At 45.1% G+C, this 14,185-nt stretch overlaps 4 protein-coding genes across 6 annotated transcripts; 3 read left to right on the top strand and 1 right to left on the bottom strand.

Moving 5' to 3' along the window:
* Positions 1-678: 678 nt before the first annotated feature.
* On the bottom strand, positions 679-6,433 carry LOC125957401 (protein fem-1 homolog B). The gene is made up of 6 exons (XM_049690075.1): positions 5,939-6,433; positions 2,329-3,068; positions 1,561-2,256; positions 1,376-1,478; positions 1,155-1,296; positions 679-1,088 (listed from the first exon to the last, which is right to left on the bottom strand). The coding sequence occupies exons 1-6, from the start codon at positions 6,107-6,109 to the stop codon at positions 931-933; spliced, it is 2,010 nt and encodes a 669-aa protein (XP_049546032.1). The 5' UTR covers positions 6,110-6,433; the 3' UTR covers positions 679-930.
* A 169-nt stretch (positions 6,434-6,602) lies between these two features.
* LOC125957434 (MIP18 family protein galla-1) lies at positions 6,603-7,586 on the top strand. The gene is made up of 2 exons (XM_049690127.1): positions 6,603-7,256; positions 7,353-7,586. Exons 1-2 carry the CDS (start codon positions 6,833-6,835, stop codon positions 7,448-7,450), a joined length of 522 nt encoding a protein of 173 aa, XP_049546084.1. The 5' UTR covers positions 6,603-6,832; the 3' UTR covers positions 7,451-7,586.
* A 317-nt stretch (positions 7,587-7,903) lies between these two features.
* On the top strand, positions 7,904-10,616 carry LOC125957404 (maternal protein exuperantia-like). Its single transcript, XM_049690082.1, has 5 exons — positions 7,904-8,069; positions 8,157-8,897; positions 9,011-9,395; positions 9,472-9,707; positions 9,772-10,616. The coding sequence occupies exons 2-5, from the start codon at positions 8,162-8,164 to the stop codon at positions 10,134-10,136; spliced, it is 1,722 nt and encodes a 573-aa protein (XP_049546039.1). The 5' UTR covers positions 7,904-8,069; positions 8,157-8,161; the 3' UTR covers positions 10,137-10,616.
* Positions 10,617-11,251: 635 nt separating this feature from the next.
* Positions 11,252-13,594, top strand: LOC125957403 (maternal protein exuperantia-like). Of its 3 annotated transcripts, none has more exons than XM_049690078.1 (5): positions 11,252-11,427; positions 11,515-12,255; positions 12,369-12,753; positions 12,830-13,065; positions 13,131-13,594. In XM_049690078.1, exons 2-5 carry the CDS (start codon positions 11,520-11,522, stop codon positions 13,493-13,495), a joined length of 1,722 nt encoding a protein of 573 aa, XP_049546035.1. In that variant the 5' UTR covers positions 11,252-11,427; positions 11,515-11,519; the 3' UTR covers positions 13,496-13,594. The 3 variants fall into 3 exon arrangements, with proteins under 3 accessions (XP_049546035.1, XP_049546036.1, XP_049546038.1); XM_049690079.1 differs by having other exon boundaries at positions 11,488-12,255; XM_049690081.1 differs by having other exon boundaries at positions 11,476-12,255.
* Positions 13,595-14,185: the final 591 nt, after the last annotated feature.

Raw genomic sequence — 14,185 nt, 5'->3', positions numbered from 1 at the left:
TGCCACCCTCGCTGCGAGTCATCTCGAAAGAGGCATACAGCAGCAGGGTGGTAACGGGAAACCAAGCTAGTGGTTTAGTGGGTGAGAGTCCCACACTGTTCCTGAGGACCTTCCTCAGGTTCGTACATTAGTATTCCATCTAGTTTGTTAAACGAATAAAAAAAAAAAAAAAAAAAAAAGAAGTTGCTCAGTAGCGCGTATCGATGCTTCGTTTAGGTACAATGCCTGGTTGGAGCAGGTGCCTAAAGTCTGGAAAATTTATTGGTTTTCATCCACGATTGGTTTCATCCGCGATAAAACGATTAGACGCTAGACGTATTAGCATTATTAGAGATGCTTAGAAGAGACGTCTATATCGTTAATATTTACAGAAAAAGATCAATCAAACGATAAGTGCCAGAAAAAAAAATCAAATCTGAGGATATAATATGTAGGGGAGGGGGGGGGGGGAACGCTCTCCGATACATATTGATTGCAAATGTAGGTCATTGGCCTTCTATTGATCGAAGCTGAAAGTTAGATCTAAGGCTTGTCGACCTTACTCAATAAAGATAGTGAGAGCCTACCGTATAGGTCAGTGTCTTCCAAGGAACCGCGGTTCGCGGTTCTGGAATGAAAAGATGAAACATTCGTCTACAATTTCTTTCTTAGTTGGTTAACAAAGACACACTGTTTACTGTAAAATCTCTCCCAGCGAGCCTTGCAGCTATAGAAACAGTATATATTGCATGTCAAAGATATTTTGCGACACAAGGGTTTTAGTTTAATGTCCCCATCAACACTCATGCATGGGCCAAGGGACACAGACAAGCTTGCATATCAATGCCAGATTATTAGTTCAATATTGTTACAAAAGTACACTAGATAGAGTATCACATCGAGTGGATATCGATCGCCACCGCCGGATCGACACAGTTACCAGATGCTAGATCAGCTTTTCGGTGTACAGTGCTGCTGAACGAACGATTCTAGCTGCCGTGGTATAAGACTGCGGTACGGAATACGATGCTGGGCGATGGCTCGAGCCGCAAGGCAGCGCAGGCTGATTGCACGCATTTCGTAGTTTCTGATGAAGGCAGCGACAGTATCTATCGATAGAGACAAGCCGGAAGATTGAGTCATTCATCTTAACAAGCAGCCATCATCATACTTACTCTGCACGCAAACTTGGGAAGCCTTCAATCCATCAACGTTCACAGCGTCCAGATGAATGCCTGCTTCGATGAAAATTTCTGTGATTTCTTTTACCACCGCTCGCACATCAACGTCCGCCATCCGCAGTACTGCCATCTGTAGCTGTATGATATAAGCGTGTAAGATGAGATTTCTCGTTCTCCAACCGGGTCATTTGCGAGTAAAATAATAGAAAACTTACCGTAGAAGCAAGTGTATGGAGCGGTGTGTTTCTTTCCGCATCAACTACATCTACCGAGGCGCCACACTTGAGCAACATCTTTACCGTATCGACACAGGGAAATCTAGAAAGAACAAAGAAGAGAAGCGTTGCGTTAGGGGAAACGATAAAAACATTCCATTCAAATTGTTTTCGGCCATGCTTACCGACACACATCGTCAGTGTGAAAATCGTCAACCGGAGTGACCCCATTAACGGCTAGATGGACAAGCGTTTGATCATCGCGCAGCCGTACTGCCATTTGGTTCAGCTGGTAGATCAGCTGGTATACTTGCTGTGTCTGCTCCTCGGTTTGCTCGAACCGTTCCAGTCGCAGTAGTTTGGTAATGATCGTTAGCAGATACAGAACTGTCACAATGTTCATCTCGTAATCCTCGGCAATCGCTTCCACATCGTCCCGCGGTCCAGGATCGATCATCTTCTGCTGATTGTATCGCAGCTCATCGACACACGCACGCAGCACCGCGATCATCGTCTCAAACCGTATCGTCTCGTTGATTGAAAACTCTTGCGAAAAGAGCTGCACGAAGCGGAGCAGGTCACGCTGCACGGATAGTCCATTTAGCTGCCGTAAAGCCAACGCATGCAACCACAGGCTCTCACAGCGATCGAAGCGCCCATTGTCGGCGCAGATGGCACCACGGAAGACAATCGAATGAGCCACCTCCGGACAGTGACGACCAAGAATTCGTTCACGGATCGTCAATGATTCCATGTGCAGCGAATTGTGATTGTAGCGAATCGCTTGCAAGTCCTGCAGTGTCTGGCATTCGACCCAGTACTCATACGCCGGCACCGTCGGTAGCGTCGGTTTGCGAATGATATTCTCCGGATCCTCATACCTACGGAGTGGAGATGTACATTTTCAAAAATGAATGCATTGCGTACGCAGCTTGAAACGTGTCCTCCTTTACCTGAGTTCCATCGCCGACAGGAGATAGTGGAACGCCTTCACCAGGCTGTAGTTATCCTTATCGTTGGCATACGAAGCACCGAGCAACTCCATCACCTCAATCTGCTCCTCCTTCGTCAGCAGACCGTCCCGGTTGAGGAACACCTGCACGACAGCCTCGCGCGTCCTTTCTGCAGCAGCCAAAGCCGGCGTCAGACCGTACGTGTTGCGCATCAGTACCGCGCCATAGTCGAGCAGCGTGCTACAGATCTCGGCGTGGCCACATTCGGCCGCATAATAAAGTGCCGAGGCGCCACAGTGAGCCTGCTCGTTTACGCGTGCACCATGCTCCAACAGATACTGTAGCACCTCCGGGAAGTTTTTGTACGCGGCGATCATGAGGCACGTGTTGTTGTACGCATTGACCGCGCAAACGTTCGCCTTATGCTCGATCAAATATTGAATCAGATCGAGTCGCCCATCGAAGCAGGCCGCACGAAGCGGCGTCGATCCTTTCCGAGTCGCATGATCCACCTCGGCACCGTGCTGGATGAGCAGCTTGACGATGCTCAACCGACCCATACCGGCCGCTACCCAGAGCGCCGTGACGCCTTCGGTCAGCTCGCCGTGCAGCTTCACGCATCCTTCCTTCTCCAGGTTCGGCTGGGCGATGGTGAGCAATATCTTCACCACCATATGATGGCCATTCAGTGCGGCCACTATGAGCGGAGTGTGGATCTGATGTTCATCTTCGTAGAATTCCTATACGATACGCCAAAGATACAGAAAAGTGAAAACAACTTTAGGGAATAGTGGTCCATTTGTTTGAGTATAATCTGCAGAAACGATAAACGGAAATCCCGAAAAGCAACGGCATCCATTTGCAGTGAACCTAGCATCTGAATCACGCGCTGAGCGGCCTGTCTCGTGAGTCTATAAAAAGCAATGAACGCCAAGATGAACGGATTGGATTGGATTGGTTGTGTTGGACAGATTACACCGCGCCACCGCGCGGATGCTGCGAGGTCATAGTGCGTAAAAAATGCTGAATGTTTTCAAGTGGTGTTCCCTTCCCTCGAATCGGTGTGAGTCATTCTTCCACAACGGTTTCCAATCATAAAGCGATGAATCACGTAAGCAAAATATTAGCAATAAAATGATGTAATTGGTGAACATTTTTGCAACAGAGTAGGCTTCGCACTTTTCTGTTGCAGCGATTTTGCAATATACTGATGGTTAACTACGACGACGACGGACTTTTGTACGATCGCTGTTTTGATACGCATGACAAGCAATCTACTCTTTCAAGATTCCATCTTCAGTGTGAATACTAAAGTCCAAGGGTCATGCCAAGACGCCATTCACCGACTACAGTTTTATCGTGGAAAACGATGTTCAGATCGTGGTCTGTGCTGATGTTGACCTATAAACATGTAATTCACATTTCGTGCAATTCAATAGTAGCTGCAAGGTGGAAATTTAAAGCTAAATTTCCTGACCGAATGGAAAGCAATTCTATTGTTCGTGTCAATATTCCGGCGTCCGTAGAGAAAACGCGCGTGGTCAACAAACACGTGGAAAGGCAGGCAACAATCGCACGTACTTTCCGAAACGTCATTGACCGATCATCCCGCGGCCATCATCCTTCAAACAACGCCACGACTTCTTCTAGTGCTGCTTCCGGTGTTGCTGCTCCCTCTGCCATCGAGCTCGACGCTCGTGGCAAAAATTGAAGGCGAGCAAGGGACTGTTGCGATGACTTGGTCGTGGAGGCGTGCACAAGAAACTACACACTCACGCTCACTCCAAGACATTCTGCGTTTCTATTTTTGGAAAATACAACAAAATCCCCTCCTTTCAGCCTTTCTCGATCTGCTTCCACCCCACTCTGTCGCCATTGAGGTGGCTAGGGTGCGCGTTGTGCCAGAGTGCGGAGTGAAGAGGTCGAATGAGCAATATGTCCTCCCACATGATTATTGCATTCCAAAGTGATGGAATGTAGGAAATGACGCTCTTTAACATTAAAAGTAAGTTAACTGTGGGGCAATTTTGTTAAGTGCACGATTTACAGACGCCGACGAAGATCGGTGTCGCGGTACGACGTACCATGCGTCTCCATTCACGCTGCAACGTGACAGGATGTGACGAACTGGGCCCGCAAAACGTATAAAATTAATTTCATTGGAACACTATGCCAACAGCGGCAGCTGCTTCATGTCTACCAATGGAAGGATTCGAGGAACGATCATCTCTTTGTTCCTGACACCATCATTTGTGCCATCTGCTTTTCCCGCTTTGTCGATCCATTTCAGGCATATGTGATCTCGATGACTGCTAGTGATCGTTTCGGTCACGCTATGCAAAATCAGGACGCAAAACCATCCCGCGACACGGTTTTCAATATGCAAATAACAACAAAACATGCAGTAATGAGGAAGCCGCGACCTCCCGTGCCGTGCAATTGGACCATCGGTTCTACGCAATAAACGATGAACGTGGCCGCGTCTTCTTTGTGCGCGTTTGCAAAACCCCGCAACGCATTTCCGTTGTTGGAAAATCCTTTTTATTCGCTTTCTTTTCGTATAAATCAAAATATGTTTACCAGTAATGTCAACGGCAGCGAGAAGAGATCGCGTCAACACAAAGTGTTTGAGGGTATGCGTCTTTTGTCCCGTCCGACGATCGGGCTTTCCTCTGGCCGAAAGCGAACACCTCTAATGCTACTGCTGGTGCTCACTGACTGACCTTTTCACCGTCACGTCCCTGACCGTGAAACTGTTGCATTGTTTAGGATGCTCCAAACGAGGGCACCGAGATGCCAACCAGTGTGTTGGCATCACGTTTGTTGTTCGGGGTGTCGGTCGGCTTACGATCGGTGATTTCCCTTCTCATCGAATCCGTAATCGCATTCCTTTTTTTTTCTTTTATTTAACCAATGTTTGGATGCGTAGCACATAACATTCAACGCGCATTTGTCCCCAAACGCGGAGAGGGAGCGGTAGAAAACACAAACATAGGCCGTTGTGCTGGTTGACGCACTGATACCCGCATCAGTCGCACGAGCTAGCGGCTAGGATCGTATTTGGCAAACGACGAAATTAGAAACTGACAAAGCCAACGGCTTCCCAAGAAGAGTGGCAGTGGCGGTGAGACGAGTGAAGGAACGAGAGCTTGTGAGAGCAGAAAACGCCTCGCCTCGAAGCGACTGTATACTGTACTGGGTGGTAGAACACTTTATAGTTCATTAACGGTGTGCAACCAACGCAGTAAACGAAACCGCGCACAATATGCGCGCACTGGTGGAGACGAGAGCGTGAGTCCTGCAACAAACACACGATACTACCCCACTCCCGACACTACACCCAGCGCAGGAGGGATGTACTCTAGCGTTGGCGATCTCGCGCTCATGATCGTTTGCCAAAACGAGATCCTCTCAAAAGTGTGTATACCGTCAGCAGCCTGGGGATGATGGTGGCCGCTAGACACGAAGAAGGAAGTTTCTATTTTTTATCTTCTCGCCTTTCCGATCCGAACTCGATTACCAAATCAGGCAAAAGGGATGCGTCGCAGGAGAGTATCTCTTCCGTACTGTTCCATTCCAAGATAGCTGAAATCTGCAAGCTACAACCTACCTGATCTACGATGGCTCGGCGATCGTCGTCGTTGACAATTTCGCTCAATGAGGCCAACAGTTGCTTACAGAAACCATCCTTCGCCGCATAGTACACCCGTTGCATGATCCGCTTGCGAAGGGTTTCTTTCTCCTGTTCCGGATCGTCTGACTCCTTGGTCATTTTGGCCATCGCTCCCCGATCCGTCGACCGTGTCCGCCGCTTACGGCACACGGAACCAGCACTGCCTTGGAGCGACACTTTTGCTCTCTTTTCCTAACCACGGAGGATTACGAATATGACTATTTCCCAACGCGGAACCTTCGTAAGTAGTAGCTCGCCGAATATTCGAGTCAGTTCTTGATCACGAACTTTGCTGCTGCCGCGCTTGCAAGAAGGCGCACTTTCTTGGCGAAATCTGTACTTTGCACCTGCACACGCGTTTCAGGTTAATATCACAATTTTCACCAGCACGGTCGATCCTGCTCGAAGCACTGACCAGGTTTAACTACGAGGAAAATTGGGGAAAATCCGCGATTTTCCAACGCGAGTAAAATCAAAACAAATACTTTTGATGCCAGGACTACAACCCTGACCTGTCAAAAATTCATAAGCGTTACGCGTCGATTGTTTGTTTAAAAATCCTATTTTCCTACTAATTTGTAGATTTCCTTATTAATTTGACCACCAAATTGACATAATTGATAGTTTAAGTTAATTGAATCGGATAATCAGCCAAACATCATTGTGAAACTTTAAATCCGCAATCGCTAGATCAGCTGACTGTAACGCACCGTAACGTTTCTCTCTTCGCATTCTTTTGTAAACAAAGATCTCTAAACAAAAATCGGAGACCGCTCAATCGTGAAATCGTGTCCCAGTAAATTGCGTATTAAAGCAATTAGAAACAACGCGATGCTTTCGTTTTTTCGCAAGAAAACCTCTGATGATCTGGCCACCAAACCACCGATCAGTGTGAACCAGCGAAACACAAGTACGGGAGAAGTGGTGCCGGGCCCCACACTTCAACAGCTCGGGTATCGAAACGTTAACGATCTGAAAGAGACCATCTACGATTTCCTGCGTACGATCCGAGATCCGGAAAAGCCAAGCACACTCGAAGACCTGCACGTAGTCTATGAGGAAGGCATCTTCATTACCGAGCCAGGGCCAGGACAAGCGTTCGTGGTGCGAATTGAGTTTAACCCGACCGTTCCGCACTGCTCTTTGGCCACACTCATCGGCCTGTGCATCAGAATCAAGGTGCAACGTAGCCTGAATCATCACGTAAAGCTGGACATCTATATCAAGAAAGGCGCACATGCAACGGAGGACGAAAGTAAGTAAAAACCCTGTCGAGCCGGTTTAGGTATACTACTCACTCACAACAATCGCTCACGTATTCATTATCCGATGTATCGCGCTGTTTCCACAGTCAACAAACAGATCAACGATAAAGAACGAATAGCGGCAGCGATGGAGAATCCCAACCTCAGACAATTGGTAGAAAACTGCATAAAAGAGGAAGATTGAAAGACTGAAGTGGACGGACTGGACAGCGGAATGTTTTTATGCAATTAAGATCATCCGGGTGCTGGCGGGTATATTTGCCGTTCATTAGTAGTTATGTGCTGTAAAAATATATAGCCTTCGTTAAAACTTTCCAAAATTACAAACGTTCTCGCTCGATTCTATACAGGTTGAGAAATCCTTCTATTCTTCTATCTACGCACACTATAAGATCAAATTGACTAGGGACGACGCCATACCTCAGGTTAAATCCAAGGATTTTTTACCTGCTTTCTTAGTTTGTGGCTCGTGGTATTAAAACTATCCTGTACCTTTGCTTGTATTATAGAATTCCCATTTTATACCAGTTTTCTTCATCGGCTGCCACAGAGAGTTCGTCTAATCTCTTTCTGAATCCAAGTACACTGATCAACCATTTTGCAACGCAAGTAAAGTTTTGGGTCATTTCCGTTCTTACTTCGAAAGAGTGAACATCTAGAACCAAAGCTCCGGTAGCTTCTATTATCCAAGCAATTTTAACCTCAAGTAACCTTTCTACTGCAGTGCGGAACTGTGCAACAGCCACGTGCCTTGGTAAACCCATTTTTCCTATTTTAATTCGTTTAGTGAAATCCCATTCGAGGTGAGTAGAAAGTAGCACTTAGATCATTTTTCATGCATCGTGTAAAAGACTGCCCTTCAGTGTAAAAATCTATCGCGATTTTGCCAGTAAAAATGGTGGTTGGCGCAGAAGAATCGAAAGCGCAGGTCGAAGAGCAGCAATTGGACGATAGCAGCTTCGATGAGTGTGACACACCGGCAGGAATACTTTCCTCCAAATTTGATAAAACCGATCTTGCGATCAATACCGATCCGCTGCCGTACGGAAAGTACACGTTGATCGGCATCGATATAGATACGACGGGTCGTAGACTAATCGATGAGATCGTACAGATCTCGGCCTTCACCCCGGATCATCAGTATGCGCAATACATCATTCCCTTGATGAACCTTAACCCGGCTGCCCGTCAACGGCACCAGGTGCGGGTGATCACGGTTGGTTTTTTCCGGATGGTGAAGAGTATGCAAAATTACCGTGTGATGAAGACAAAGCCGGAAGCTGCGACGCTGAACGATTTCCTAGATTGGCTGGAGGCTCGCCTAAAGGAAGATGTGGGTTCCGAGGGCATTGTGCTGGTGTACAACGAACAGCGCAAATTCGTGCCCTACATGGTCATTGAGGCGCTCAAGAAGTATAAGCTCCTGGATCGATTCACCGAGTCGGTCAAATCGTTTGCCAATGGCTTCCGGCTCGCCGAGGAACGCTGTAATAAGACAATCAAGTTTTTGTCCATTCATCAACTGGCTAAAATTGTTCTCGGTGAGAATGATAGTGCCCTGGAAGGATTCGAGGGCAATGCTGCCTATCGCGCAAAAATGGCGTTCGAAATTACGCGTCGTTTGGCAACGAGTAAGTACAATGGCGCCGACGCCATTTGCATAATTGCAAAATTCCGTAGTCATGGTAGTTTCCATGATGTAGTCAACCATAGCTTACTTAAATGTTTGCCTTTCCCCGTCTAGATAAATCGAAGCATGCCTCTTCACCAACGGAAGCTGATGAAAGCTGCGTTAACTCCAGTGACGATGCCACTAGTTCGACTGCTGATGAGGATGTATCCAATTCTGAGACGGAGAAGGTAGAAAAATCTTCCGAAAAATCAGCAACTGAAGCGGATCAGAATGATACCGAGGCAGAACCAGAGGCTACTCAGGACGTTGCGCAATCCGTCGGTCCCAAGCAACTATCCGAGGAGGAACGAGTGAAGATGTGCGAAGTGTTGTGCGAATTGGCCTCTCCTATTTCCACCGAAATCTCCGAACTTGATGAGCAAGAGAAGATCCTTGTGCGTCAGAATTCGTTGCGTCCAGTATTTTTGCTCTACTTTAAGACGACAATCTACCATAGGTAAGTATTCTCAAAGCAGGAATGCGAAAACATGTTTCAGAACTGATATTATCCTCGCTATCTGGTATTACTGCAGGGTTAAGGCTGTAACGTATAGACGAGTACTAGCAGAAATCGGACATGATTATGAATCACTTCGCAAGGTTTGGCAAGAAAGCAAACGCGAAGGAATGGAAGCCATCGTGAATAAGATCATCGAGTTGAAAGAAGAAGAAAGGACTGAATTGACCGAACTACTTGATTGCCATTACGATCCAGACAAGCAGGCCTTCAAGCCTATCGTGAAACGTAATAAGCATAATTCAAACAGAGGTAAGCAGTCAAATGTTTAATTATTGAGAGCATTTTATTCATCAAACTGTTGTGTTTTTTCCAGTTCGACCATTCTTCTCTAACAACAATGGAAATATTCCGCAAAACCAGAAGGTTAATAACAACTACGTCACTAAGGAAAACCGCAAGCCTTCTCAACACTACGATAACCACAATAATTTCTACAAAAACGCGAACCATGGTGGAAAACAGCAAAACCAGCAGCAATTCTACAACAACCAGACCTCTCATCCGGGGGAATCGGGGATGCGTCATGGGGGATCTCCTGGAAAACGTTTCCGATCTCGTCACATGCGTCGCCGTCGTGGAGGAAACAACCAGAATAACGGCACCGAACAACAACATATGAACAAGAATCACTCCAATAACGCTCAACCGATTGTTCCAGTACAGAACTTAGAACAGTAACAAGTCTTATTCTTGTACTGAATTTTAATACATTCTGCTAGACTTTACCATTGCATCGCTAGCCCCTTTATGCAATTTGCAAAAAAACATAGATTTTATAGTCGGGTTTAGGCATCTGAATGTTGTACGGAGATGACGGGATTTCCAATTCATCGTATCGTTTGATAAAGGTGATGGAAATGTATGCGCGCATTTCTTTCCTTATCCCTTGAAACGATACCCATAACTGGAAATCGATCACTCTAAAACAAATACTTATGATGCCGAGACAAGCTGTAGGTTATAGACATTTTATATTCACCGTTAATCTATCATCCACTCTTGAGCTATGAGGAGTTGCTTTTGATCATCAATAACCTAGCTGCAGGCAGATTGGGATCTTTTACATAGGAAACCGGTATCGGAAACATGGAATAATGTAAACAGCATGATTGTAATAGATGGAAGGTATAGACATTTGTAATGAGACCTTCGGAATTTCCGAACGCAGATGTTTGTACCAAATAAAATATTTGCATTTGAAATTTGTTGTTTTTTAAATCCCAAAACGGATATCTGCCATGACAAATTCTTGAAACATTACTAAACATCAAAATTTCTTCCCCCTTTGAGGTGCTTGGGCTTACACAATAGCATTTACAAAAAAGAGAACAACTCATTAAGCTCTTAGTATTAAAATAGTAAATGTAATTTATGATGAATAGTATTGAGTATTTCGATTCGTTTAACAATAGTAATCCGCATCTTGATTCGATTTAACCCGCATCGGAGTGTAAAAATCAAGGAATGAATTCATCATGAATGCTATTCCCATTTTTAGCTTTTCTTCTCGTGTTTCTTCGCTTAATCGAGGAAAGTTTGAGATATACTCAAAAAAAATATTACAAAAAGAAAACATTTTAATCTATCTAGAGCAAATTAACTAGACTATCTAGTAACTAACTAAATGTTAGTGTTCAGAGGTAAATTCATCTAGATGCAAATTTTTATGGCTAAGTTAGTTTCCGCTAAGTTGTCAAGGCGAATTTATAGCGTAGTTCGTTGACCGTAGATTACCAATGGAAACTGCACATTTTAAGATTGGAAGTCGCAGGTGACAATCATTTTTGCTCAGTAATCTTCGAACTTCGAAAGAGTGAACATCTAAAACCCAAGCTCCGGTAGCTTCTATTATCCAAGCAATTTTAACCTCAAGTAACCTTTCTACTGCAGTGCGGAACTGTGCAACAGCCACGTGCCTTGGTAAACCCATTTTTCCTATTTTAATTCGTTTAGTGAAATCCCATTCGAGGTGAGTAGAAAGTAGCACTTAGATCATTTTTCATGCATCGTATAAAAGACTGCCCTTCAGTGTAAAAATCTATCGCGATTTTGCCAGTAAAAATGGTGGTTGGCGCAGAAGAATCGAAGGCGCAGGTCGAAGAGCAGCAATTGGACGATAGCAGCTTCGATGAGTGTGACACACCGGCAGGAATACTTTCCTCCAAATTTGATAAAACCGATCTTGCGATCAATACCGATCCGCTGCCGTACGGAAAGTACACGTTGATCGGCATCGATATAGATACGACGGGTCGTAGACTAATCGATGAGATCGTACAGATCTCGGCCTTCACCCCGGATCATCAGTATGCGCAATACATCATTCCCTTGATGAACCTTAACCCGGCTGCCCGTCAACGGCACCAGGTGCGGGTGATCACGGTTGGTTTTTTCCGGATGGTGAAGAGTATGCAAAATTACCGTGTGATGAAGACAAAGCCGGAAGCTGCGACGCTGAACGATTTCCTAGATTGGCTGGAGGCTCGCCTAAAGGAAGATGTGGGTTCCGAGGGCATTGTGCTGGTGTACAACGAACAGCGCAAATTCGTGCCCTACATGGTCATTGAGGCGCTCAAGAAGTATAAGCTCCTGGATCGATTCACCGAGTCGGTCAAATCGTTTGCCAATGGCTTCCGGCTCGCCGAGGAACGCTGTAATAAGACAATCAAGTTTTTGTCCATTCATCAACTGGCTAAAATTGTTCTCGGTGAGAATGATAGTGCCCTGGAAGGATTCGAGGGCAATGCTGCCTATCGTGCAAAAATGGCGTTCGAAATTACGCGTCGTTTGGCCACGAGTAAGTACAATGGCGCCGACGCCATTTGCATAATTGCAAAATTCCGTAGTCATGGTGGTTTCCATGATGTAGTCAACCATAGCCTACTTAAATTTTTGCCTTTCCCCGTCTAGATAAATCGAAGCATGCCTCTTCACCAACGGAAGCTGATGAAAGCTGCGTTAACTCCAGTGACGATGCCACTAGTTCGACTGCTGATGAGGATGTATCCAATTCTGAGACGGAGAAGGTAGAAAAATCTTCCGAAAAATCAGCAACTGAAGCGGATCAGCATGATACCGAGGCAGAACCAGAGGCTACTCAGGACGTTGCGCAATCCGTCGGTCCCAAGCAACTATCCGAGGAGGAACGAGTGAAGATGTGCGAAGTGTTGTGCGAATTGGCCTCTCCTATTTCCACCGAAATCTCCGAACTTGATGAGCAAGAGAAGATCCTTGTGCGTCAGAATTCGTTGCGTCCAGTATTTTTGCTCTACTTTAAGACGACAATCTACCATAGGTAAGTCTTCTCAAAGCAGGAATGCGAAAACATGTTTCAGAACTGATATTATCGTCGCTATCTGGTATTACTGCAGGGTTAAGGCTGTAACGTATAGACGAGTACTAGCAGAAATCGGACATGATTACGAATCACTTCGCAAGGTTTGGCAAGAAAGCAAACGCGAAGGAATGGAAGCCATCGTGAATAAGATCATCGAGTTGAAAGAAGAAGAAAGGACCGAATTGACCGAACTACTTGATTGCCATTACGATCCAGACAAGCAGGCCTTCAAGCCTATCGTGAAACGTAATAAGCATAATTCAAACAGAGGTAAGCAGTCTAATGTTTAATTTTTGAAAGCATTTTATTCATCAAACTGTTGTGTTTTTTCCCAGTTCGACCTTTCTTTTCTAACAAAAATGGAAATATTCCGCAAAACCAGAAGGTTAATAACAACTACGTCACTAAGGAAAACCGCAAGCCTTCTCAACACTACGATAACCACAATAATTTCTACAAAAACGCGAACCATGGTGGAAAACAGCAAAACCAGCAGCAATTCTACAACAATCAGACCTCTCATCCGGAGGAATCGGGGATGCGTCATGGGGCATCTCCTGGAAAACATTTCCGATCTCGTCACATGCGTCGCCGTCGTGGAGGAAACAACCAGAACAACGGCACCGAGCAACAACATATGAACAAGAATCACTCCAATAACGCTCAACCGATTGTTCCAGTACAGAACTTAGAACAGTAACAAGTCTTATTCTTGTACTGAATTTTAATACATTCTGCTAGACTTTACCATTGCATCGCTAGCCCCTTTATGCGATTTGCAAAAAAACGTAGATTTTATAGTCGGTTCGTATCGTATCGTTTGATAAAGGCGATGGAAAGGTATGCGCGCACTTCTTTCCTCATCCCTTGAAACGATACCCATAACTGGAAATCGATCACTCTAAAACGAATACTTATGATGCCGAGACAAGCTGTAGGTTATAGACATTTTATATTCACCGTTAATCTATCATCCACTCTTGAGCTATGAGGAGTTGCTTTTGATCATCAATAACCTAGCTGCAGGCAGATTGGGATCTTTTACACAGGAAACCGGTATCGGAAACATGGAATAATGTATTATTTGATTGTAATTGATGGAAGGTATAGACATTTGCCGCAACGCAGATGTTTGTACCAAATAAAATATTATTGCTTTGAAATGTTGTTTTCGCAATAAATGTTGTTTTTAAGTTATTCGGAAAGAAATTCTGGGCGACAATCGTTAGCGTTTGTACTTTACTTCATCTTTTATTAATCCATCCAGGTAAGGCTCATCCCTAACCGTTTCAAAAGGAAACAATTCGCTATTTCAATGTCTTTTACAGCGTTATGCATTTCAAGTGTGGAAAGGAATAGTTTGCTGGTTAATTCGCTCTATCATCAATGT

Source organism: Anopheles darlingi, chromosome 3 (assembly GCF_943734745.1).
Source record: "Anopheles darlingi chromosome 3, idAnoDarlMG_H_01, whole genome shotgun sequence".
Classification (NCBI taxonomy): Eukaryota; Metazoa; Arthropoda; class Insecta; order Diptera; family Culicidae; genus Anopheles; species Anopheles darlingi.
Note: the sequence above shows the minus strand (reverse complement) of the source record. Positions and strands in the feature narration are given on the sequence as shown.